Here is a 25,986-nt window from a genome sequence, read left to right on the forward strand (position 1 = left end):
TGAGCCAGTTGGATTAAGTCCCTTCTAGTTCTAATGTTCTATTATTCTAGATGTTATACTGTTAAATGAGATATTAGATCTAAGCACTTGCTCATGGTAGGTAATGAAGTGCTACCGCTGGATGAAATAAAAATAAAAACATATTGTGATGGTGGAAGGGGAAAAACACAAAAATTCCTAAATGTATGTGTCTAAGAGGAAGGCCTGCCCAATATAGATTCAGAAGATATTTTATTTGCATTCTGTTGTGTCTACAGATGGCCTGATGACAGTGATCAGATCACAGGGTATTAGTCAGAGACTCTGTCTAGTAAATAATGGCAGAACAGAGCCAGGAACATCAACCCAGCTGGCAAAGTCACTCTTTCTGCAAAAATAAAGCATGGTTGACCTCTGTGTCTTAGCCCAAACTGTGTCTGATTATTTCCTACATTTGTTAGAATCAACTATACCAAGATATGAAGAATTTACTTATGTTTTAAATTCAGACAGAGAAAATTAAAGGTAATAAAGCTGAGGAACTTGATTAAGGTTAAAAGAAATGTACGTGTGTGTGTGTGTGTGTGCACGCTAATGTGTATAAAAAAGATTACAAGGATATTCACTGGTTGTAGAGTGCTTATTTTTGGATGATGGAGAGAGTTTTGGTGTGTTGTTTGTCTATATTTTCTAAAATTTCTGTAGTTATTATGTGTTATGTCGGTAGTGAGAGGGAGAAATGAATTTTGAGAATAAAAAGTTCCCATGAGGGTTTAGGCAGATTGTCTTTCTCTCCACCCCCACCCCCAACTCTGCAATTCAGCCTAAAGGACAGAGATGATCTACCATCTGATAGTGATAGTTTTTCAAATAAATAAAGGTGAAAATCACTTGAAAAAGTTGAATCTGGGGCTCAATGGTTAAGCATCTGCCTTTGGCCCAGGTCATGATCCTGGGGTCCTGGGATCAAGTTCCTCATCCAGCTCCCTGAGGAGAGCCTGCTTCTCCCTCTGTCTATGTCTCTGCCTCTCTCTCTGTGTCTTTCATGAATAAATAAGTAGAATCTTTTCCTAAAAAAAGAAAGAAAAAGTTGGATCTAAGAATATAACTACATAAAATGCCTTCATTGTCATATTTGTATCTTACTATATTGAGATTCCACCTTCGAATATGTCGAAATAGAGTAATCATGTGTGACTGCACATCTTTCCTAGTATTGCCACTGTCGCCAATATAATATAGGACCACAGGATGTAATAGGAAGAATCAAAAGGTTCAAGATCGTTAATTCTGGCTTCATTCTTAACAGTTGTATGAGCTTGGGAAGTTACTTGATTATTGGAAACGTGGATTACTTCATCTTTAAAATGAGAATAAACAACAAATACTTCCACAAATTTCTCTTTCTGGGACTAAATGAGACAATAAACACTAAGCCCCTGACATACGAAATGTGAGTCCTCTTCCCCTTCTCATTTCCCTTTGCAATTCCTGTGTGCATGTCCAGATTATTGAGCTATCATAGGATGGGGGGGCTAATGTAAAAATCAGTCTTGGGAGATAGTGTTTGGAGTGTGGTTTTGCTTTCTAGAGACAAGAACTGAATTGGGCTAAGCCAACTAGTTTTTTCTCTGCCTGTCATCGATCAAATAGTACATAATTCAGTCACTAAATAGTACATAATTAACTAAATGTAACAAAAAATCTTACTGAGTAGTTTCAAAAGAAAAGTAAGGTCTATTTTTAAACAGCTCTAGCTGGATCTCTTTTCTTCCCCTTCTTTTGCAACATTCTGTTAGAGCCTACAGTTCTGTGAAGAGATTGAATTGCGTTGAGATTATCTAAAAGAAAATAAAAACTTGTTTTCTTTAGATGATCTTGTGTCAACTCAAAATTTGCTTCTTATGAAAACACAAGTCAGAATTTGAAATAATAATTGGTAACTTCAAACATTTGGTTTATGTAAATATTTCAAACGGCCTATTAATTTTAAGTACTAGTGCTAGAGAGAAAATATTGTACTTACAGTCAAAATCTTTAATTTACAAAATAAATGTTTCCTTTATACCATCTCCCAGTCTTCCAAGAAAATACGAAAGGAAAATTAAAGGCCCAGTGGAACCACATATTTAGATATAGTTGTAAAGCAGTCAGTGACATTATTATATAGACGTCTCTCTATCAAGCCTTATACCTATAGAATTTATTCCCTGCTGGTCATCTATGCTTGGATGTTCTATAGGGTCTCCAAATTCAGTATATTCAAAATTGAGCATATCTTTTTTTCCCCTCCATCTTGATTTTCTTTCTATATTCTGTCAATGAACAGCCTCACCCTCTACCCAATGGGTCCACATAAGACATATAGAAGCACCCCTCCCTCACTTTCTGTCTACTCACCCTACCACCACATAATCTGGAAAGAACTCTCTTAATATTCCGAGATCCCTCACTCTTATTGAAGTCACTATGTCAGTACTCACCTCCCCACTCCCACTTTTTTTTTTTTTGAGATTTTATTTATTTATTCATGAGAGACACACATGCACATACACACACACACACACACACACACAGAGAGAGAGAGAGAGAGAGAGACAGGCAGAGGGAGAAGCAGGCTCCATACAGGGAGCCCAATGTGGGACTCAATCTCTGAGCCCCAGGATCACACCCTGGGCTAAAGGCAGGCGCTAAACCGCTGAGCCACCCAGGGATGCCCCCCTCCCACTTAAAAAATATTTTATTTATTTATTTGAGAGGGAGAGAGGGAGAAAGCATAAGCAGGTGGGAAGGAGGGGCAGAGGGAGAGGGAGAAGCAGACTCCCTGCTGAGCGAGGAGCCCCATGGGGGCTCAATCCCAGGACCCTGAGATCATGACCTGAGCCAAAGGAAGATGCTTAACTCAAGTGCCCTATCAGTTAGCTCCTTTTTCACACAGTCTTTATGTCTTGTTGGGATCATTGCAGGTGCTTCACTTTCTTTCTTTAAAAAAAAAAAATTATTTATTTATTCATGAGAGATACACAGAGAGAGCAGAGACATAGGCAGAGGGAGAAGCAGGCTCCATGCACGGAGTCCCATGTGGGACTCAATCCCAGGACCACAGGATCATGACCTGAGCCAAAGGCAGATGCTCAACCATTGAGCCACCCAGGTGCCCCACTGCTTCTCTTTCTATACCTCTAATCTCACTCCCTCTAACCTGACCTCTATTTCTGTGGTCTTGATAAACAGATCTCACAACAGCTCTCCTCTGTGTTAGATAATTTAGTGCCTTCTGTATCAGGTTTGACTTGGTTAAGCCTACTTACTAAGTATGCTCATGCCTTGGCTACCACCTGCTATTCTAGTCTCTTCTCTTGCCATTCCTCATATTTTCCAATAATTTCCAATTTCCTTTTCATTCTGTAACATGGTTCCCCTAACATATCATACTCCTAATGTGTCCATGCCTTGTCACAAGCCATTTCACACAGCTCTGAATGTTCTTTTTTCTCCTACTTAAGTCTAAGGCAAAGGCTGACTAACCATCATCTCATCTTGGACTTGGACACTAAAGTGAAAACACATCTACCCTCTCTCCCCAACATACATGCGTACACTAACCTATCTCTGTCTGATATGGGTGCCTTCCTCTGTGTTTATAAAACTCACAGCCCTCCCAGAATTTATCTTTTGGTCCTGAAATCATTTACTTATTTATCTGTCCCTATATTAGATGATTAACTCCTTGAGGCCTAGGGATTTGTCTATTTTGTGAATTCCCAGAATATGGTTAGTGGTCAGCAAATAATGAATGTAAATGAATATAATCTTGGGTTTTTATTCCATTTAATTTATTTACCTCTCTTGGCTCTATTTTTCTCAACTACAAACGTAAAGAATTAGGGGCACCTGGGTAGCTAAGTCGGTTAACCATCTGCCTTTGTGTCAGGTTGTGATTCTAGAGTCCCAAGATTGAGCCCCATGTCAGGCTCCCTGCTTCTCCTTCTGCCTCTCACCTCTCTCTCTCTCTCTCTCTCTCTAATACATATAAAATCTTTTAAAAAGAAAAGAAAATAATTTTAAAAGTAAAGAAGGAGACTAGTCAGTGGGTTTCAAATTCTAGACTTCATACTATTTACATCAAAGCATCTGGGAGCTGCAAAAAGAAGACAAAAACAACCCCTTAAAAATAGAAGGAAATCCAGATTGCCACACCCGACTCCCTAAAATTCTGATCAGTGCATCTGAGTCAGGGCTGTAAAATGTATGTTTCTGATATCTAACAAGATTGGGGATGAATTGGCCCAGAAACTGTCCCAGCTTTAGAAATCCTTCCAAGGCTTTGTGTTTTCTACAGATTGCTAATTTTTTTCTTTTTTCTTTTTTTTAAGATTTTATTTATTAATTTGACAGAGAGAGCACAAGCAGGGGGAGCAGCAGAAGGAGAGGGAGAAGCAGGCTCCCCGCTGAGCAGGGAGCCTGATACAGGATGCAGGGCTCAACCCCAGAACCCTGGTTTCAGGACCTGAGCCAAAGGCAGACACTTAACTGACTGAACCACCTAGGCACCCCCCGCAAATTTCTTAATCTCATATGCAAGGTCTCTTTCCTTGAACTCTGGTTTTTCCTTCAATCTCAGATGTCACCTTCACCTTCTTGTTACTTTTTTGATCTGGCCCTACTGAATTGTTTCTGGGAAGACCTATATGTACTAGCTTTTTCTGTTAGGAAGCCCCACTACTGTGCTAATCCTGAGATGAAACTCAGTCGTTAAATCCTTCACAAAGAATTCTCTGAATTCTTTCCTTTCCCAACTTTCAGATCCTGTGTTTGCTTCTATTACAGTACTTTGTACTACATTATATGTGTTGTCTTTGAGCTTCTTGAAGACACAACAGTTACTTCATGAATGTTCTTTGTTTTCCTTATTGTGGCAATCTACCATTCCTTAGACGAATATTTATTGAGAAGTATGATTTAAAGTGGATTTTCCCAAATCGATTTCCTCATTCCTTGGTAAATGCTGGCTTATGTCAGTCACCACCTGGAAGCCACAACCCGATAAACTAGGGTTTGCTGTAAATCCAGAGGAAATCAGTACAGTGGAGCTCATGTTTTGACAGAGTTTGCAGGATGAAAATTACCAGCAGTCCAACCTTAAAGAAAATTCTTTGGGGATTTTGGCAGCTGTATTTTAAAAAACCAAAGTTTTGTTGCTTTTTCTTGTTCTTGTGTTTTCAGACTGTCTCACTTTTTCAAGGAGCTTAGAAATCTGAATTAGGAATAAATGGTGGCAGAGAGGACCAGAGATGGGACAGGGTGGCCCTGCTATTTTCCTTTGGAAGCTTGACAAAACTAAAGCATATTTAACTCAAGAGCTAAACCTTACTAAATGCATATTAGATACTTGACATTTTGCTTAGTGTTTTATGTTTATTTGCTCAGTGTTTCCAAATGTTAGTCATTCCTACATCACTTTTATGGATTTTGCTCCATCAAAGTGTCATCTATTATTTACTTAATGTTACTCCTTAAATAGACTTCAGTAAGCCTACTTTTCCCTGCTTGGTCTAAGCAATAGTCCCTAAGTATGAAGTCTAGTTATATAGCTTTATATTTTCTTTCTTTCTTTCTTTTTTAAAGATTTTATCTATTTTTTTCATGAGAGACACACAGAGAGAGGCAGAGACATAGGCAGAGGGAGAAGCAGGTTTCCTGTTTCCTGATGTGGGACTCAATCCCAGGACCCCGGAATCATGCGGAAGGCAGATTCTCAACCATTAAGCCACCCAGGTGCCCCTATAGCTATATTTTTCATATATATTTCTTTAATTTGCATTTTTCTAAAACATGATGAAAACAGATACATTATTATTATAAAAGAGTTCATAAGTATTACCTGCAAATCGTATATTGGACCAGAGTTTGTGAAACGCATTTTGTTCCACTTAATCCTCAAAATAACTGTTTGAGTTAGGAACTCTTATTCTCATTTGCATTCAAAAGGGAAAAGCCAGAGATTAAAGAACTTGCCTAATGTCATAAACTATGAAAGGGAAATCATAGTGTGAAATCAGATCCGTTACTCTGAAGCCCAGCCCTAAAACATGGTATTCTTCAGTCAGTCCTGGAAAAGACTGCATTCATAACCTTGATTTTGTATAGGCCACAACATCACTTTGTAAAAATATGAACAGGTATGAAAGTGACCAAAAGTAAGTATAAAAAAATTAAAATACAGTTGACCCTTTAACAACACAGGTCCACTTATATGTGGATTTTTAAAAATAACTACAGTACAGCTCTGTAAATGTATTTTTGTTCCTTTATGACTTTTTATTGTAATGATTTTACATCTTTATTTGACAGAGAGAGAAAGAGAGAACATGTAAGCAAGGAGAGCCACAGAAGGAGAAGCTACTCTCCCTGCTGAGTAGGGAGCCTTACCTGGGGCTTGAATTCATGACCCTGAGATCAAGACCTGAGCTGAGATCAAGAGTTGGGCATTTAACTGACTCAGTCACTCAGTTGCCCTGGTCATCTTTTATTTGTAAAAACCTAAGTTTTCAAATAGTTCCCCTTTTTTGAGTGAGAAATGCAGGGAATGCACACACAGTTTAAATTGGCACTGTGCTTTTATTGTAATCTTGATGCACATTAACTGGTACCAGGGTTTCATTTTAAAGTAGCCTGGTAGGAGTATTCCATCTTTTCTCCACAGGAGGAAAATAAAAACACAAGCCCTTTGTCACAAAGTGGCAATATATGCACCAAGATTACAAATGTATCAACATAATACCTGGAACATGACATTTTGGAATAAAATGTTTTGAGGCAAAATTATACTCAGATTATATTAAATATTAAAATGATCACCATGAGTTCCACACATTGTTCTGGAAACAGCTTATGGAAAAAAGGGAGTCTAGGATATTCATCATTTTTTTTTCATCTTCCTACCTTACAGTTGCATCAGGGGTAACAAAGGTGTGAAACTCAGAAGAGCCTGAGAATATATATGGACTAAGAGCCTTTAATGACACAAGGGGGTTTTTCAACAACTGAAACATTTACTGACCAACTTGAAAAATACATTTAACTAAAATACCTAAAATATCATTAACTTTAGGATAAGCAGGCAGGAGAGGGGCACGCAGCCAACATTGCTGCCCTTCTGGGCTTTTTTCTAGAGTTCAAAGTAATTAAACAATAACACTGTCCAACACTCAAAAAAGGAATGAGGCTGAAACTTTTCAAGTCTCTTTGTTTCGTAACAACAGGGTGCTCAGGACGCCATGGAAATGCAAATATTTTAAACTGAAGTAAGTATTAGTAATATGGCTGACCCATCTGTGATGAATACTTCAAAGTAGCCATTTCTCAATTTCCTTTTTTGGGACTGACTGCTGCTTTTTATTTATTTTTATTTTATTTTTATTTTTTTATTATCATCTATAATGTCTCTGCAGTACAAATCCACATGCCCTCCAGTGTAGTTCCATGGAATTAGATATTTTCAAATTTTGGTGAGCCTAAAAATTAGTAGGAGCTTGATAAAAATGAGCATTTTTTACTCCACTACACCAGAACTTTTGATCTACTAAGTGTGGGGAAGGCATTTTAAACATGGCTTCAGTGATGCTGCTGTCAATGGGCCCAGACCCCCGTTGGAGACTTGCTTTAATGGTCTAAACAAGCCCTGTCAGTTCCCTCTGTGTCTTCTTGTTTTATAATGTCCTCCTCATCCTAACTCCAATTTAAATCCTATCAGCAATCAAGTCTCAGCTCAAACCATGCTTCTGAGACAGCCTTGATCTGACTACTCCCATCAGGGATATCAGAGCTTCTGTAGCAGATACAGATGCATCTTCAAACCCAGACTCAGCCACCCACCAGCAGAAGCTTACTGAGCCTGAATTCCCAAAAATGTACTTCTTAATCTATAGGTCAGTATTGTACTTTATGAATATTTTATATACCCTAAAATATACACAAAAGATGTAGTTAACAGATAAATTAAAGATGATAAATAAGACAAGTAATTTTTTGTTTATTTGATTAAAAGTTTGGCATATCATACATTAGGGATGTATTAGGATACAACAGACTTTTTGATGAAGCAAAAATAACAATGTGCTTCAGTATTTAAAAACATTTTAAGTGAAAAAAATCTTAATTGATCATTTTAGTATATAGTGATTCAGAGGGTTAGTTTTAACTTCAGTTTATTCCAACACTGATTTTAATAGCTGTTGTAGGTGAAAACCTAGAAAACTGTATAGGTTTTAGGAGAAGGATGTTATTGAGGGTACTTACTAAATTATGGTGTCAATTCTGCAATCTCTCATACACCAATTTTCATAATGGATTTTGTTGAATTCAGTAAAATAATATCTTCCCTAATACTAATAATTTCTCACAAGCTACTGTGCATTTTTAAAAAAATATATTTTTATTTTTTTTAAAGATTTATTTATTCATTTATGATAGACATAGAGAGAGAAAGAGAGGCAGAGACACAGGCAGAGGGAGAAGCAGGCTCCATGCCGGGAGCCCGACGCGGGACCCGATCCCCAGTCTCCAGGATCGCGCCCTGGGCCAAAGGCAGGCGCCAAACCTCTGAGCCACCCAGGGATCCCCTTAAAAGATATATTTTTAAATAGGTGATTATTCATAAGGTACAATATTCAGATGTGAAAAAGTGAAAAGTCTCCCCTCCACCTCTGTTTCTAGTCACTGGTTCAACTCCCACAGAGGGAAAATATTCTATTCCTATATGAGCATATAAAGCATACATATATATTTTTTTGACCCAGTTTACACTCACTACCATACAGAATGAGGAAGGACATGGTTTCCTATGCCATATTCTCCACATTCCTCAGCCTAATTTGATCAGAATTCCAATAGTAACCACTTGATACTATAACTATGCAAATTTGGTTCATGGGCCATGGAGTCCTCAAAATTACTCCTATTTTCTTACACAACTTTTTTTTTAAAGTCAGTAACTGCTAAGGGATGCACTTAATTTTGTGTTGGCCTCAGTATTTAGCAAAAATCTCCTTTTAGGAGTTGGCCTTGTCCTTCGGGAGGATGCATAGCTGACTGTATCTTTCAGTATCACTTTTTTTTGGCAACTCCGAAATTGTACTAGATCAAGGATAATGATTGTATTATCAGATAAACACCATGATATTCATCATATCATCAAACCTATTCAGATTGACAGTTGTCAGTATTAACAATGTGATGGTAATGCTAATTTATCAAATAAACCTTACATTTGTATTTTTTTGTTTACATTGGAGTCTGAGTTACTTTAGACCCCCTTCCTGTCTGAAGTGAAACAGTGATTGGCACTTTCCCTCTGGGCTCTACCATCTCCTAGGGCCTCGTGTCATCTACAACCAGCTAGCAAAAAGAAAAGGAGCATGGAGACTAAACCATAAGAGGCTCTTAACCACAGGAAACAAACTGAGGGCTGCTGGGTGTGGTAATTGGGTGATGGGCATTAAGAAAGGCACTTGATGTAATGAGCATTGGTGTTGTATGCAACTGATGAATCACTAAATTCTATCCTTGAAACTAATAACACAGTATATGTTGACTAAATTGAATTCAAATTAAAAAAAAAAAAAAAAAAAAGAGCGTAGAGAAGGTATACCCGCCTCTAAAATACCTTGGCTTGGAAGTGACACACTAATTCTGTTGTCATTCCATTGGCAAGAACTGATTATAGGCATTACCGAAGGTATAAGAGGGTGTGGGAAGTGTAATTCCTGGCTGGATAGGAATTTCTCAAAAGAACTCTACACTATGAAAAGGAGGGGCACACGATTTGATAAGCATATAAGTGTCTGCTGCAAATAATTCAGACATAGTTAATATCTGAATATTTAATTTTAAATAAAGGTAAATAAATATTTGGTATATAAATTGAAGTGAAAAAATCTCACTAAAATGTGAGTTCCATAAAGGCAAGTTTCAGTTTGTTTTATTGACTGCTGGAGTCATACATGGCTAGTACTTGGCAGTCTACTGGTGCTCAATAAATATTTATTGAATGACCAACAGAATGAATGTGCTTTGTGTGTTGAAATTCTATTAATCCACCAAGACATTGTATATGTATAACAAAAGTAAAGTGTTACAAATAGATTGATCATGAACACAATTTTACACACAGAAATAGACGTTGAAGACTTTCTGATAGTTGAATAATAGGGAAATAGACGGATAGCATGAATATTAAAGTGGATAATATCTAGGAGAATACCTTAAATGTACAAAAACATTTTAAATAACATTACATGACAGAATAATAAATTCAATTATTTCTTTTTTTTTAATTCAATTATTTCTAATTCCAGTAGTCCTAGGATTGGTATGCCAACATTCACAATTGTAAACAAAGAACTATATTAGATTTTTTGCTATTTTATGCCATGTAGATCATTACTTTTTGAGAAAAAGTCCAATTTGGGAATTCTTCAGTCTTCTTAGAGTAACTTAAAAATGGAACGTTAACTTTCCTAGTTCAAATTTCATATAAAGAACAAACTCCAAAGATATATAAACCACATCTATGATAACTCACTTTTGATCTGGGCAACATAAAGACTATAAAGAGTAAGGGGGAAGGAGAAAACACGAGAGAGAAAAGAGATAAGCAAAATATTCTATTCTCAATGATCCCATTTCAAAATGTCAGTTGTAATAAGAGTTTCTTTCTCTTTAATAAAGAGAATCCTTCCTCTACCCCATATCATCCAGAAAATTCATTTAGGGTGGATCACAGATTTAATGTGAATGCTAAAACTACAAGGCTTTAAAAAAACAACAATAGCACAGAAAAATACCTTCATAACGTTCAGGATGGCAAAGATTTGTTAAAGGATAAAATCATAATCATAATAAAAAACAGATTTCATCAAAATTAAAAACTTTTACCTATTAAAATATACCACTAAGAAAGTAAAAAAGCAAAGCATAAACTGGCCAAATATATTCATAATACATATGCACAGTTGACCCTTAAATGTGGGTTGCACTGCGTGGGTCCACTCATTGGTGGATTTTTTTGATAAATACAGTGCTGTAAATATATTTTCTCTTCCTTACCATTGTTTTAATAATGTTTTCTTTTCTTCAGCTTACTTTGTTATAAAAATACAGTATATAATACATAGGACATATACAAAATATGTGTTGATTGATGGCTTATCAATGGAAAGTCTTCTGGTCAACTGTAGGCTATTAGTAATTAAGTTTGGGGGGAGTCAAAAGCTATAGACTGCTTTTTGACTTCATAGGCAGTATTTGCCCCAACCCTTGTATTGGTTCAAGGGTCAATAGTAGTTGTGTAGGGTTGATTTTCCTTCCCATTTTTTTGCCAAATATTTCAATATTACCCTTTTTTGCTTTTATAATTGAAAAAAGATACATAGATCTCCAACATTCTCTCTCTGTTCAGTCCTAACATTTCAGAGTTTATTTATTCATGAGAGACACAGAGACACACAGAGAGAGAGGCAGAGACATAGGCAGAGGGAGGAGCAGGCTGAGGGGAGCCTGATGTGGGACTCGATCCCAGGACCTGGGATCACGACCTGAGCCAAAGGCAGACACTCAACCACTGAGCCACCCAGGTGTCCCTCAGAAGTACTATTTCACACCAATATTCATTCTGTGGTTTTTCATGAGTGTAGGGGTCTAATTGTTTACTGAAATATTCCTTAAAATATTAAAAATGGTATTAGCCATGAACTGATTTTCATGAGCTAGGCTCTCAACCCTTGCCTCTGCCAGCTTAGTCCCAGAGGGTGGTACTGAAAGTTTTTAGGAAAATAGATTTGTTTGGGAAAATGAGGAGAATTCTTTCCCAAGCACCTGTGATTTGCTTATGCTAATTGGGTCATGGCTGATGCTGGCTGAGTGTGAGCCGAATCTATAATCCACTCCCTCATATGCCTTATGTCAAAGTAAGAGTTATTAATTGATTGGAATTCTCTCATTGTATTTTCACATAATTTTTCCCCTTTCTGTTTCTCATCAACTCATCTTCTCTCTCTCTCTTCCTTCTTGTTCACATATCATACTTTACTTAAGAGCACTGAGTCACAATACATGGCAAAGCAGATGCCTGCTGGGGGCAAAGGCACAAAAAAGGTTTGGAAGACTGCATGCAGGTAAATTGCTGGCACCAAGAATGCTACTTTGTGTACTGAGAATTGCCCTGTTCCTATGGCACACTCCGGAAATGGAAGGTTACATTTTATGGTCATCTACCTACGGATGAAATTGGCAGGCTGGCTATCTCCATAATATTTTTTCTCTTAATCTGCCTTCACCCTCTCCTTCACACAGAATGTTCCTTGTATTAAACACAGGTTTGGAGAGCCTGCGTGTGAGCAATTACAGGTCTAAAATGGAGTGTGTGGGAGGTTAGGAGGGAAGGCTTGGTAGTTAGCTTGTCATCCGTGAGTGAAGCACAGCATGCTGCTTCCTGGATAGAATTTTAGAGGAAAGAAAAAAAAAAAGACAAAAAGCAAGTATTTGTTGAGGGTGAGGACTTGAGTGCCATGAAAGTAAGGCTAGAAAGTATATATGAAAAGTGTCTTCTGAAGCACTTCTCAGAGATAGAGGTCTGGAAATTACATGTATCGTACTTGGTTAGGACATACCCTATGAAGATGAATGTGGCTGGCTGGTCCTAGCAGGACTCTGAAGGGCAAATGGGAGGACATCATATTGGTGAATAGAAAAGTTATAATCCATTTGGCAATCATGCCTCACATGGGGATCAGGTTGCTTTCCAGTCACCGTTTCTACCTCAGTTCTTATGGGGACAATTTGACCTCTAGGTCCTGTTATGAGCTACATCTAAGACCATGGCATGAAGGTCTCAGGGGACAGACCAAAAGAAGGAAGACAACCAGGCATCTGCTCCTAGCAGGACTCCTAGAAACCCCATGGCCAGGCTTTCAGTGAGTGGTTCTCAAGGTAGGTGTCTCCAGCGTGGGGCTTAGGTGGGTATCTACAGCCACCTTCCATTGAGTCTGGTCAGAAGCAGGAGTGTGAATGGAAACTGGTTTGAGAGTTAGTCAACCAAAGAATGTAAGCACTGGATTAGGGAGTAAGCATCTAAAAAAGGAAGGGGAAAGGTATCTCAACTGAGATATAACTCAGAGCTAGTTTCTTGAATATGTTCAAAGCAGCTTTTGGACTGAGGTCAATTAAGTTCAGCAAAGTAAACATTGACTGGTCACCTATTCTATACTTCTGCTTTTAAGCAGAATAAAAATTCAACCGTCACAGAGTATCATAAATTAAAGAGCTCTTCTAAGAATGGTACTGTTGAGCGGCCCTCTAAATCTAGGTAAAAGGTTAATAATGCTCCTCAATAGCACACAAAATCCCTCCTGCTGTTGTTTTCTTTTTGCTTTTGCTTTTTAAATTTCTTCTATTTTATGGGAGATATAGCAAAATTGATAATGTTCTTCCATGTCCTGCACCTGTATGTATTTGAAAATTGTTTTTGCCTGCCCCTCCCTTTGGCTTTCAGCAGCCTCTTATTTTCAATTAAAGATTTGAATTCCGTAAAGATCCTAGAAGGTTCTATTTTCCAGATCTTTAATTGTCAAAAGTTCTTTCCCTGAATCCTGAGTATCTCTTTGTAATGGAGATTTAAGCATTTTCATTCCTTGAGTTCAATAAAGACATTTACTAAATCTTAATGCTCCTACTCTATACCAAGGATGATACTAGGCACCCAGAAAATGATATTTAAGGAAATCAGTGCTCTCTAGGTAGGCAACAGACACCTAAGTAATAATGAAACAAAAGCATCAATGACTAATCAATAATAATAAATAATATACTGAACACTTTATAAGCACACTTCCATTAATGCTCAAAAATCTCTATGAATTTAGAGCTAGGGTTATATCCATTTTGATGAGAACCCTGAGGGCAGCCAGGGTGGCTCAGCAGTTTAGCGCCACCTTCAACCCGGGGCCTGGTCCTGGAGTCCCAGAATGGAGTCCCATGTCCGGCTCCCTGCATAGAGCCTGCTTCTCCCTTCTCCCTCTCCCTGTGTCTCTGCCTCTCTCTCTCTCTGTCTCTGTCTCTCTTTCTCTGTGTGTGTGTGTGTGTGTCTCATGAATAGGTAAATAAAATCTTAAAAAAAAAAGAAATGATGAGAACCCTGATGCTTAAAGACACGAAGCCATTTATGTGAGCTCTTGCAGCTAGTAAGTAGTGGAAGTTGAATAATATAATAGGACAAAGGCTATAAAGTAAGCATGAACAGAACGCTGTGGTAAAAGGCTAGAAAAGTCAGGCAAAGCTTCACAGAGAAGGCAACATTGGGTTGGGTTTTGCATGAAGCACAGGGGAGGAAATAGCACGAGCACATTCTGTGCTGGTGACCGTAGTCAATGACTTGCAACTGATCAAGTGTTACCAAATGTCCTCGTCTCTTGGGGCCATGTCAAGAAGTCCCAGAGGCTTAGAGTTTAGGTGTAGAGTATATTTAACTCAGAGCTATAGATCAAAGAGTCAGCTATTCTTACAGATTTCATAGGGTGGGCAAGAGAAGATGTTGAAAGAGAGGGTTTAAACGAATTCCTCTCCATTTCCAAATACAACTTGAAAAGATTCTTAGCTACTAACTGTGGCATTCATCAGTTGTCAAGAGCAGCATTTCCCTTCGTTGGACAAGACTGAGAAGATGCTATATGATGAAATGAGTAGATCACCTGGTTCTAATGCCAAGAGTAATTTAAAAAGATAAAAGAGGGGAAATTTGTGAGCAGGAGCCATACAATTAATTGCCTAGTGACTTTAGTCAATTGGTTACCTTTTAATATATTTTCCCTTTTGAAGGAAATTTAATTGTCTGAGGATTTTGACGATCTTGGAGAAAAGAAACCTAGTATAGCAGAGAGGGCATAGGTGTGTATGGTAACAGGAGTTGGGTTCCAGTCTCTACCTTCTCGCTATAAGCTGTGTGATCTGGGCATGTGGTGGAACCACCTTGAACTTCACCATATCTAGAAGTGTTGATTTGGTTATGAATGTTTCCTTCACTACCTGTAGGGTTGTTGGAGTCAGAAATACTTGAATTCAAATCCTGGCTTTACTGCTTTCTAAATGTGTAGTCTTTTCTGATCTGTGAAATAAGCATCATAATTCCTCTCTCCCAAAGTTTCTTTGAGGATTAATGGATCCAATGCATATGCAAAGGGTAGCACCCATACATAGCCCAGTCCTTTTTATAAAAAGTCCATTTGCACCTTTCCAATGCTGTGGATTTATTTAAGGGAAGGACCTAGATAGAGAAAGATACCCAGGCAAGAATAGCTGCAAGATGTATTACTTTACTGTAAAACAGGAGGTCACTAGTTCTGAGTCCTGGTTGCACAGTTGAATCACCAGGGACAATTAAAATGATCCCCAAAGTATAAAGCTCACCACCAAAGATTCTGATTTAATTGGTCTGCTGTGGGACTCCAGTCTTGAGTCCATAAAAGCTCACCAAGTGTTTCTATATGCACTGGATCCAGTCATTGCTTCTCAAACGAACATAAATTACTGCGAAATCTTGTCCAAATACAGGCTCTGCTTTTCTAGGTCTGGGGTGCCTAAGATTCTGCATCTCTAACAAGCCCTGAGAAGGAGCCGGTGCTGCTAGTTCCCGGCCACTCTCTGAATAGCATGTGATAAACGATCCATAAGAGTGGTTCTTACCTATTCATCAGAATAGCCTATTAGCTCTTTGAAAATGTAGCTCTGGGACCTGGGTCTGTCCCTCACAAATTCTGTTTCACTTGGTTTCAGGAGGGGCCAAGAGAATCACCGTCTATGTCCCTTCCAACATGAAAATCCTGATGCTAGTTTTGTGATCTTATAATAGGACTTCTCTCCCAATGCAATTGTTCAGTAAAAATATTACAGACCGAAGTTGAGTGTATGAGTCATCATTGTCAGAAACCCAGAAGGTGGGTGAAGTCGGGACATGGCTGGTCTCTATGCCAGGTGTATTTTTAACAGCAAGAATCCTCCCTTTGAGTTCATGGAGACCCTCACAGAATTCCCTCTTGGTAAGCACGTTTTACTGGTGACAGAGCACTCACAGATTAATTGGAAGAGTATCCTTCACTGATGGATGATTAACAGGGTGGCCCTAGATTTTATTTTCTACTCTCTGCAATACATCATGCTTTCCAAAGCAGACTCCCCAAGAGACATGGACTCATCTTCCTTACCTGGGGACCAAACCAAGGAAAGATGAAGCTCCACAGAGCAACCTGCTTTATTCCACAAAGCTCATGACTGACTTTCGAAAATCTCTGGAACTTTCAGAAGAATTTGTTCCATGGTAGATTGGATGGCTTTTGTCATTCTTTTTCAACCTCTGGGGTTTCTCTGGCTTTTACTAGCTAAAAGCACGTTCTTAGGGGCAGGCCTTTTGCTACTTTCCAAAAGAATTGAAAAATAACTGTGATGGGGTAAAAAATGCTATAATTCTGGTATCATGGTCTTAGACAACCGTTTTGCATGTGCTTATTAGAGAAGGAGTTGGTTTCTAAGAAGTTTCTGAATCTGAGTATAAAACTGATACAGGATGGTAATGCAGAAAATAAAACTCAGATTTTCTTCCTTCCCCTTTTAAAAGTATTTACACCTGCAAGAACACCTGATCAGTCTACAGAAATAACCAACATAACTTTGCGAATGAACAACTCAAAAGGGCAATGATCGCCCACCAGTTTAGTAGGTCAAATCCCAGGTCACTCAAGTTTCAGGTGCTCAGCTCCATACTATGCTCCCAGTTGGACTTTCTTTTAGAAGAAGATGTCAGAGCAGGGGTACCTAACCTACCATGCCCCTGTCCTGGGCTGAGCTGGCCAGGTAGAGAGAGAGCTGCCATGAGCTGTGATTCAGCAGTAGCACAAAAACCCTAATTGCCTCAAATGCCTTTCCCAAGAGCCTCCTCCCACTCTGCCCCCTTTCCACTGGTGCTCAAAATCTCCACTCAAGCACATCCATCTGGTTCTGAAAGGGAGGAGTGCAGACTGTGGTTCTCAGGCCTCTGCCCACTCAGCGGAGCCCTTTATCAGGTTCAGGGGCTGGTTGTCTAGGAAAGACTGGGGAGTCTGTGCCAAGTGGAAGGAAGACGCAGGGAGGACCTGGGGCAGTGTAGTGACAAGCCCCACGTCACAGTGACAGCAGAGCTCCAGAGACTGGGGTATACTGGCCCTAGGTGGTGAGGCTCTGGGGAAGGCGTAGGGAAGTTTCACTTCTTATGTGAAAAGGAGGACTATGTGGGAAGGGAGTACCAAGACAAACTTTCACTATTTTTCAATTTTGACCTGGGTTTTGATGTGACCAGAAAATAATCACTGTGTTTTACAATTCATGTCAAATTAAATTTTTTCTTTCCTTTTTTCTTTCTTTCTTTTATTTTTCTTTAAAAAATAGGAGGTTAAACTCCTATCAAGCTACCTTCTTGTTTGGCAATGGCTTCCTTATGAAATTTCAAACAGAGGAGGGGATGGCCTTTTGCCAGCGATGTTTATTTTACTGATTTGCTGATGTGTAGCATTTCTTAGGGGGCAGACAGTTTTCAGCACCTTAAAATCTTACTTCCTGAAGGCCCTTATTAACTTATGAACTGGCCACTATGATGACTTCTGTTGATGGGAGAGGTGAGCTTGCCTAGGTTCACTGTGGCAGACCCACGATTTGAACCTCCGTGGTCAGGGGCCTGGGTCTGCAACTCCTGTGTCATCCTGCCTCTTATGTGAAGGAAAATGTTCCTGTTCTGGGGAGGAAGGAATGAAATGGGGTTGGGTGGACTGGTCCTTAAACGTGAGCTCCTAGACTGATGTGCTGCTAGGTTATCATCATTGGAGCTCTTGCTTAAAATGCAAACTCCTAGGTTGTACACCCGGATGTCTGACTCAGGAAGGCTGGGGTTTTCAAAAAAAATCGACCTAGTTGATGTTTAGGGACCCCTCAACCTTACAATGAGTCCCAGATTCTTGGATTGGAACGTCAGTCCGATTACCTTAAAATGAACGTGCTCCCAGGAGCACTGGTGGCTTACGCTACCACCTCCCCTGCATTTTCGAGTCATTCCAGTTCTGCTGTCTACACCACAGTCACGGATGGCGACGATTCTGACCACTCCACCCCCAAACTCCATCTGCTGACAACCACCAGGCTGCTTTGAGTCCTCTGAGCCTCCCACACCCTGCCTGCTTTCCTTCCGTGGAAGCCCGGAGCCCACAGGCTTCTTAAAGCCTTAAATGGTCTCTCCTGCAAGGCAAAGTTAACGAACTCGACTCCCCTTCTCCTCTGTGCCAATGATTACACAGCTCAGAGAGATGACCCCACCACTGAACATTACTGTCGCGCCCAGATCGAATGAATCAGATGCAGTAACATTTAAACATGGGACTGGAGCCCGGACTGAGCCTCAGCCCCTCCTTTCCTCCATCTACTTCTAGCATCTTCGTACTTGCAGATCTAGAAGGGGCTGGAGGTTGCGGGCCAGCCTCTCACTCTTTCACATCAGTAAGGTATTCGTGTCTCTTGAGGTAGCTGAGAGGAGCATTTGCTGACTGCACACAACCAGAGGCCCGAGGAAAATTAGCTGTTGTATCACTTTTGCTAATTTGAGCTCTGCTGATGAGCGCACTGACCCAAGCACATCAACCAGATATTTTCCCAGACCCTCCTGACTTTAAGAAGAAGCCTGGATCATACCCAGAAAAATGGAAGCAGAGGAGAAGGAGGCTTGCGAGCCTTCGAGGTTGCCATGGGAAATTGGCTTGCTAGGGAGGGAAAGCCAGTGCAGAGGAGACCTCTGGGAAAGCCAAGGGAGATCTCATCAGGGCCCTGTGTAAAGTACCTGTCACCACCTAACAAAGATACCAGCATCCCCCAAACAGCACCTCTTCTCAGTTCTGGCTTCTGACTCCCAAGAATTTGACGACTTTGCTCTTTAAGATCACAGACATTGCCTTCCTCCTCAGAGCATCACTGGCCTATCATCAGGGTGCCTTGACCGAATACTCTAAATATTCCATGGAAAAGAGAAAATCCACTTTTTAAAAAATCTCCTGCCTGTCAGGAGATCCCATGAAACACTCCTGCTTCTTTCTAATGCTCTGACAAAACATTCCCAAGGCACCATGGAACAAGAAGAGCAAGCAATCTGGAGCCTGACTGACCGTCTTGAAAAATGTAATAAAAATGCACATAGCAGCCACACTTCACAACAGCCATGCTCCTTCCTTTTCCCCGAGTGCACTGTCAATTCCTTGAGCAGTAACTGAATTGATCTAAAACAGATACGGCAGCTCTAGAAGCACACAGCTGATCTCAGGAGCCCCTAATCCAGCTGGATTTCAATCAGATAGGTCAGAGTGCCCTAGATCTCCTCAAGTGTAGTGGCTGCAAACTTAACCTTTTCAGGGGGAAGGGTTAGGAGCATTCTGGATACCTTCCCAGATACCTATGTATTGGGTGCAAGGAGGTGGAAATTATTTTCTAACATAGCTGTTCAAAGGGGGCATTTGAGCCAAAAGTTGAGTAGAATGCTTTTTTTTTTTTTTTTAATCACATCCAAGAAGTTTGCATTGATCCATTCTATTACACGCCTGCCGCAATTTCAGCAACAGTTTGGTAGAGATTTGTTATTGATTTAATAATCCCAATTACTGATCTGCAGTGGAGCTGAAGCTACTGCAGTAGACACTGCACTGTCAATATAAAACCAACATGCAAAAGAGAGGAGTTTTCTCTCCTGCTCCCATTTTATTACCTTGAGCTCCTTGACTGTAGAAGAATCTCTGAGCTGACTCAACATCCAAGAGTCTATGGGCAGACTCGACATCCAGAAAATAATCCATTTTGGGGTAATCCATCCTTGTTGTCCCAAAAGCAGAGTTTCAAGACAAAATAGTTACTTGTATGCCTATGAAAAAGGAAAAAAATCCGCAATATGTTAGACTGTCAAATAGATGTTTAAAACCATATATATATAAACATGTGTATATACAGTGTATTATATTTGTTATATATTATAAGGACATATATATATACACACACACACATATATGTATTTAAAATTTTGGAATAAGAAATATCCCATGAGAATACTCCCTCATTTGACATTTCCAATGCTAAAGCCACCCTCAACATCGCTTTCCTGCTGTATGAGAAAATGCAACATTTAATCAACATCATTCAAAGAAATATATTCTACTCAGAGGATTTAAGCTAAAGAGAAATAACATACCAGTCTTTTCTTGTTGTATATTAACCGGAAATTAGGCTGTTAAATTCATATGCTATCCGTTTTCAAAAGATCTGTCTGATGAATGGCATCGTTAAGTGTCAGCGGTTCTGCACTGATCCTCAGTTGGTCCCGGGAGTTCCGATTCCCCTAGAACAGTGAGAACCGCCTGGGAATCCGAGCCTCCACTTATAGGTGCCTTGTGTTTATGACACATGCTGACATGTTTGTTGTAAAAATGCCTTGGATTCCTTCCTTTTTGGTGATTCCTTCCAGCACATTTTATAAAGTGCTACAGGATCATCACCTGCTTGCCCCTGACCCAGGCTGCTTTTGAGAAAGAATTCTGCTCTGTAGAGCAATGATCATAATATTATCATGCACTAGCCTGTCAGGAAGCTGATGCACTTCATTAAAAAGCGTTCAGCCTGTTGGGTTCTTTTTAGCATATGTAGCCTTTCCCTGATACTTGCAGAAATAGTCTATTTCTGCAGGATGTTTTTGGAAAGAATTTATAAGACAAAGTCATTAAAATCAAGCTCAGAAGGCTAATCCAATTCGTTTCTCTTTCTAACAGTGCATATTTTAATTTAAGAAGCCAGATCTGATCAGAGAAAACTTTAAAAAATACCCAAAGGTACCCCAACAGCAAATCATACTTACTGTAAAAAAAAAAAAAATCAAGGACTAACTGCAGACAGTCAAAGCAAGAACAATTTCAGCCAGAGCGTCTTTGATCTCACTAAATTCCCGATGAAAGTAAACAATTTTGATTGTTTGATTAGAACAGCGATGAATAATGTATACAGTCCACTGGACCTCCTTTATCACATAAAATGGCCAGAGCATGTTACCTTAGCAACAGAAGGTGACGCCAGCCTCAGCCTCTTTGTATCCTCCACTGTGAGGGAAGAAAATGACCAGTTTCCCATATAAAACTTGGGCACAAAACCATCACCTTCAAAATCGACATGTTACCATCATGTTGTCCAGTCCCCCTCACCCCTTCCATCTCTTACGCACAGAAGTGCCATAGTTGTTTAAAAATGGATTTGGGCTTCAATAATTTATGTTTATAACCCCAAGTCACAGTTTGATTTGCAATTGCAACAGAATTACATGATTAAATAGTTAATAGGATAGAAAAGTTGTCTCGAAATTGTTGGGGGCACCCAGTTCTTACCCTAATGCTGGCTACGGGTTGTAGAGAAAGGCCGTTCTGGCTAGCATATGTTAAACGTTCCCCTGTTATAATTAATACATACATAGATCAGTCACCAGCATCTAGGCTGAAAATAACTCTTTCCTTCTGCGAATCAGTCACTGGAAGAAGCTTAAAAAGCTGCCTGAAATTTCCCAGCCTTAAAAAAAATGCATTATAACATAGATCTTTTAGGAGACCCCCCCCCCAAAAGAAAGGTAGCTAAAAAAGATACAGGAAAGGAAGAGTCTTGAAGTTAGCAGATACTCACCAGCACTTGTTGACCTCTTGCAGCAGGACACCGCAGAGCATAAAACGAAGCTGTGCAATGCTGCTGAGCACGCGAGCCCAAATGAACAGCTTCTAATTTTCCCTTCAATCTCAATTCAAGAGCACTGAGCAGAGGAAAGTGATGGATTTGCCCATTTTATATTGTGATGAAATGCAACCCCTAAGAAGAGATGTGAGTGGAGCTGCTCTTTAGAACACATTAGACTGCTAATTTAAGAAAATTGAAAGGTTTTGTTTTACTGTCTTTTATGTGTTCTCTCTGCTACCCCCTCAATTTAATTTGCATTTAAAATTATGCTCATGTCTCCTCAGTTCTCCAAGGTGTGGAGTACTTTCTAATCACGATGGCTGTTTGGGTAGGGGTTGGTGCAACGCCACTTTTATTCTGAGCTGCAAAACAAGGTGGGTAATTATAATTGTGAGCTGTTTTCTGGAGTGAAATATAAAGTGAACATCTGATTTCACCCCCTCCCTCTTTTCCCTGGCCTTTCTTCCTCTTCCTGCCTCTGATTGCTTGGTCAAAGCTCTAGCCTAAATCACGCCAATATGTCTAAATGCGTTCTTTTCTGTCTGAATGTAACAAAATAAGCCCAAGAGCAAAAAAGGACTTTGGTTGGATAGCCTCCCTATCAAGACTCAGGAAAGACTTTTAGACACAATACCCGAAGATGTGCTCATGAAAGGCATAATCATAGTCAAATTCGAGTGCTATAGTGGGTTTTCAACCCTTGGTTGACCAAGAAAAACTAGTAATGAGTATGGCATGGTGTGTGGTGTGTTGGATTGTTAAGAAAAAAAGAGCTACATTTGAGAAGTCTTAGATGGAAGACCACCACACTCCCCTCTCCCACAGATACAGTTCTTCTGGCTGCTTTTGAGACAAACCTGAAAATCTCCTACTGTTTGTCTTGTGGGCTCTCCCACCCAATCAGAACAAATCAGATACTAAGCTGATGCTGCTGAGTTGAGCCTGATGAAACAAGAAGCTAAAACTACCAAGCATATGGTCTTGTAGGGAAGTCCACTTTAGAGCAGAATACTCAAAGCTGTGCTCCGGCCCAAGGACTTACTTTTTCTAAGGTTACATTTCTATTCAGCCTCCAATGGAGACATGCTGAACACTTGACATTTACAAGAGAAGAAAGCTGTCTTCTGGTTTCTTTAGCTTACAGTGAGGTGTGGGCGACAGGTTCTGAACTCTCTATTGTGAATCTACTGAAATTGTAATGACTCATAGGTGAGAGAAAAAAAGAGAGAGAGAGAGAGACAGGGAGAGAGACTGCACAACCTACTGGTGCTGACAAACACCGAACATTTAGGTGAGCACAGATGAATGTGTTACTGAAGACAGAGATGCTAAATTGGAAATTTGAAAAATGGAGTTGATTCCCAGAGGTTAGGGGATGGGTTTGGAAGTCCGTCATTTCTGAACAGTTGACCAAGAAAGGTAAATTTGAAGTGTCTTACAAAATCTACATGTAATAAGAAAGGGCCATGATTTAAGAAAACACAGAGAGGAAGGTTTCACCATAGAGAAAGAAATACATTTGGGAAGGGAATGATTATTCACTTGCAAAACGGGGACTTCATTTTACTAAATAATTAACCACTGTTTTTTTTTTTAACATAATAAGATCAGTTTCTGAAATAGATTTTCAAAAAAAAATGCCTTTACTTTCTGTGAGCATAGATATAGATTACATATAGGGATAACTGGGTGAGGAATTATTTTTAAAGGTGAGAAGCATTATAATGTTCGAGAGCCATTGTCACGATCTGATCAGCTCAGCTCTGTTTTATAACTTTAATCCACTCAAAAGCAACATTTATAATGGCTTATTGTTCTGAGGTATAACAGAACCAGACACAGAAGGAGGCAAGGTTAGGGCAAGTATTCAGAATAACACTTATGTAGCACTGAACAATTCAGCCCAAATCATCTTCAAAACATCAGCTCTCAAAGTTAACTCAGTGTTAACATATCTCAGTGAGCAAGAAATAAAAAACTATTTTAAAAGAGGCCAAAGTGGAGTTATATCTTTTACATCAATGGCATTATAACATGGAAGTTTGGAAATGTAAGATTGAAAGAAATAACCCAGGATTATTACAAATACATGACACGGCAGAGATGTGTGTACTTTCTATTCAGTTTCATGACAAGAGCATATGTGTATGAATGCTCTATATAGGAAGGGAAAAGTATTTGATTAATTCAAAATGGAGGTATATTAGAAGATGGAATCTAGAGACCAGGAAAGATACCAGTTTGTATTAATTTATTTTGGGGGTATACTTATTCATTCCATTGGATCCACAAGACCCAGACATTTTGGGAAAGAAGGTCACATGATTTTTATGTAGACAACTGGCTTTTTTGTTCTTTTTGTATCATTGTGCTAACTTCCATCAGAGTCAGTTTGGGTTTATTGTTTACTAAGAGATGAAGAGTTTTGTGTTATTGACAATTTTATAATTAATTTTACTTGTTTAATTGCTTTACTGGATTCCAGAACTCTCCAGCAGACAATGCTTTATATTTGTGTGGAACTATATGAAGTTCAGCCTTCTTCCTGCATGAAATATTGGGGAAGTTTCTCTTTTCCCAACAAACTCAACTAACTTTAATTTTAAAACGTTAGAAGTTCTCTTAGAATGTGGGAGCATTTTGGATTCCTTGGTGGGGTCCCTAGGTTTAAGATCTTTGATTAACTGCTATTTTGCTAAACAAGTAAAGAAAACAATATATTCATTTATTTTTGCAAACAGTTGACCTCAGAATATGTCGCAATAGCATTGGTTTCTCTCTGCTTGGCAAGTCACTCTCTTCTCTCTCAACCCATTCCTCAAAAGAAGTTTCTCCTTCCCTGCTTGCTGAAGATTGTCATCAAATGGTAGGAGACTGCAAACATTTTATATGAGGTTTTATTCCCATTGAACTCTCCCTGGGAGAGGAAACACTTTAAGCCATCATCAGTTACTTTTAATTTAAAGTAAATGAATTTCCAGACTTTTCTTGTGAAAAGATTTTCATGATCGTTGGAGAGCTAAAGAAGGCTGCGAGGGTTGGGAAGGTAGACTGGGAAAAACAAAGTCTCACATGGAGGAGGAACCTAATTTTATCCCATGTAAGCATGTAGTCATGTTTTGAGCCTCACTTATATATAAGGTGCCAGATACAGACATACCTTGGAGATATCGCAGGTTCCATTCCAGATCACTGCAATGAAGTATCGCAATAAAGCAGGTCAAGTGAATTTTTTGGTTTCCCAGTGAATACAAAAGCTGTTTACACTATACTATAGTTTATTAGGTGTATAATAGCATTATGTCTAAAAAATGTACATATCTTAATTTAAAGATACTTCAATGCTAAACAATGCTAACCAACATCTGAGCTTTCAGAGAGTTGCAACCTTTTTGCCAATAGAAGGTCTTGCTTCCATATTGATGGCTGCTGATGGGTCAGGGTGATGGTTGCTGAAGGTGGGGTGGCTGTGGCAAGTTCTTAAAATAAAACAAAAATGAAGTTTGCCACATTGATTGATTCTTCCTGGCATGAGTCATTTCTCTGTAGCTTGTGATGCTGTTTGATAAGCATTTTACTCACAGTAGAACTTCTCTCAGAATTGGAGTCAATCCTCTCAAGCCCTGTTGCTGCTTGATCAACTAAGTTTATGTAATATTCTAAATCCTTTATCATTTCAACAGTCTTCACAGCATTGTGACCAAGAATAAATTCTAACTCAAGAAAATAATTTCTTTGCTCACCTATAAGAAGCATCTCCTCTTCTGTTCATGCTTTATTATGAGATGGCAGCAATTCAGTCCCACCCTCAGCCTCTAGTTCTCTTGCTGTTTCCATCACATCTGCAGTGACTTCTCCACTGACATCTTGCACCCTTCAAAGTCATCCATGAGGGTGGGAATCAACAACTTCTTTCATATTCCTGCTCATCTTAATATTTTGACCTCTTCCCATGAATCACAAATGTCCTTAATGGCATCTAGAAGGGTGAATGCTTTCCAGAAGGTTTTCTTTTCTTTTTTTTCTTTTCTTTTCTTTTCTTTTCTTTTCTTTTCTTTTCTTTTCTTTTCTTTTCTTTTCTTTTCTTTAATATTTTATTTATTTGAGAGAGAAAGAATCGGTGGGGTGGGGAGGGGCAGAGGAAGAAGGAGAAGCAGACTCCTTGCAAAGCAGGGAGCCCAATGCAGGGCT

General features: G+C 39.2%; 1 protein-coding gene across 16 annotated transcripts in view; it reads right to left on the reverse strand.

Annotated features, from left to right (window-relative positions):
* PHACTR1 (phosphatase and actin regulator 1) overlaps nucleotides 1-22,661 on the reverse strand; it is a 559,986-nt gene extending 537,325 nt beyond the window's left edge. For 2 of the 16 annotated variants that reach the window (XM_072729131.1, XM_072729120.1), the window contains exons 1-3: nucleotides 21,748-21,990; nucleotides 21,130-21,176; nucleotides 19,802-19,954 (exon numbers count right to left, since the gene is read on the reverse strand). In XM_072729131.1, coding sequence (XP_072585232.1) covers nucleotides 19,802-19,904 — 103 coding nt within the window. In that variant the 5' untranslated portion in view covers nucleotides 19,905-19,954; nucleotides 21,130-21,176; nucleotides 21,748-21,990. Of the gene's footprint in view, nucleotides 1-19,801; nucleotides 19,955-20,278; nucleotides 20,426-20,938; nucleotides 21,177-21,458; nucleotides 21,586-21,747 lie in introns of those variants that run through there. The other 14 variants (XM_072729124.1, XM_025999361.2, XM_072729128.1 and 11 more) reach the window with 14 other exon arrangements.
* Between the last annotated feature and the right edge of the window lie 3,325 nt (nucleotides 22,662-25,986).

Source organism: Vulpes vulpes, chromosome 12 (assembly GCF_048418805.1).
Source record: "Vulpes vulpes isolate BD-2025 chromosome 12, VulVul3, whole genome shotgun sequence".
Classification (NCBI taxonomy): Eukaryota; Metazoa; Chordata; class Mammalia; order Carnivora; family Canidae; genus Vulpes; species Vulpes vulpes.